The 796-nt window shown below is 41.8% G+C and overlaps 1 protein-coding gene across 2 annotated transcripts; it reads left to right on the plus strand.

Moving 5' to 3' along the window:
* Positions 1 to 6: 6 nt before the first annotated feature.
* On the plus strand, positions 7 to 790 carry LOC111673499 (kinesin-like protein KIF11). 2 transcript variants are annotated; one of them, XM_023431262.1, is made up of 3 exons: positions 7 to 138; positions 231 to 341; positions 517 to 790. In XM_023431262.1, the coding sequence occupies exons 1-3, from the start codon at positions 10 to 12 to the stop codon at positions 628 to 630; spliced, it is 354 nt and encodes a 117-aa protein (XP_023287030.1). In that variant the 5' UTR covers positions 7 to 9; the 3' UTR covers positions 631 to 790. The 2 variants fall into 2 exon arrangements, with proteins under 2 accessions (XP_023287030.1, XP_023287038.1); XM_023431270.1 differs by having other exon boundaries at positions 520 to 790.
* Positions 791 to 796: the final 6 nt, after the last annotated feature.

The following is a 796-nucleotide window of genomic DNA, read 5'->3' on the forward strand; positions in this document are numbered from 1 at the left end:
AGGCAGCTGATGAAGTCGCGGAGCCGTGGCGAGCTGCTGGAGAGTCTGAGGAGGCAGCAGGACGAGCTGCAAGCCGCCATGGAGGAGGAGGAAGAGGAAGAGCAGGAGGAGGAGGACAAACACAGCCAGGTTGACCATGTACGTACACAGTACACAGGAATTTAATATTGATTTCACCTTGATTTCAGTTCTAGGTTCATTTTCACCTTGTTCCTGTTCGTTGTGTTTAGGACTCCCTAGAAGACGAGCTGAGCACCTGTAACGAGAGTTTGGCCACAGAGCCGTCCTTCATCGACGAGAACCTCGTCTTCAACGAGAGCAAACGTGTTCCCTTCTTCAAGGTGAGCAGAATCTTAGAGGTGTGAAAATAGATATTTTTCACAGGAATATCTGTCAATTGTGATGATCTGTTTCTTCCAAATGAATTCAGTGAAATGAAGCGTAGCTGTAAGATTTTCTTCTGCAAATGACAAATAATATTTGAGCCTAAAATCTTATGATTTCCCCTTTTTCCAGCAGAAGAAAGGTGGTAAGAAGGAGACAAAGATCCCCTCCAGGCCAAAAGGGTTGGAAAATGAAGCTGCATCAACACCTCAGAAATCCAGACTTCCACTCCGCTGTCAGAACTAAAGCAGTTATAAATATATTCTGTTAAAAACAATGTTATTACTGCTCAACTCTTTCTAATATTGTTAATCGTTTTGTCTTTTAAAAAGTTAGGATGCTGTCACATGAACTGTCACTTGTTTTAGTAACATAATTGTCTCAAAACTTTCAAGTTGCTTGTAATATTAAA

The sequence above is a fragment of the Seriola lalandi genome, unplaced genomic scaffold, assembly GCF_002814215.2.
Source record: "Seriola lalandi dorsalis isolate HSWRI2012SDOR001 ecotype SW California unplaced genomic scaffold, Sedor1 jcf7180002010831, whole genome shotgun sequence".
Taxonomy (NCBI): Eukaryota; Metazoa; Chordata; class Actinopteri; order Carangiformes; family Carangidae; genus Seriola; species Seriola lalandi.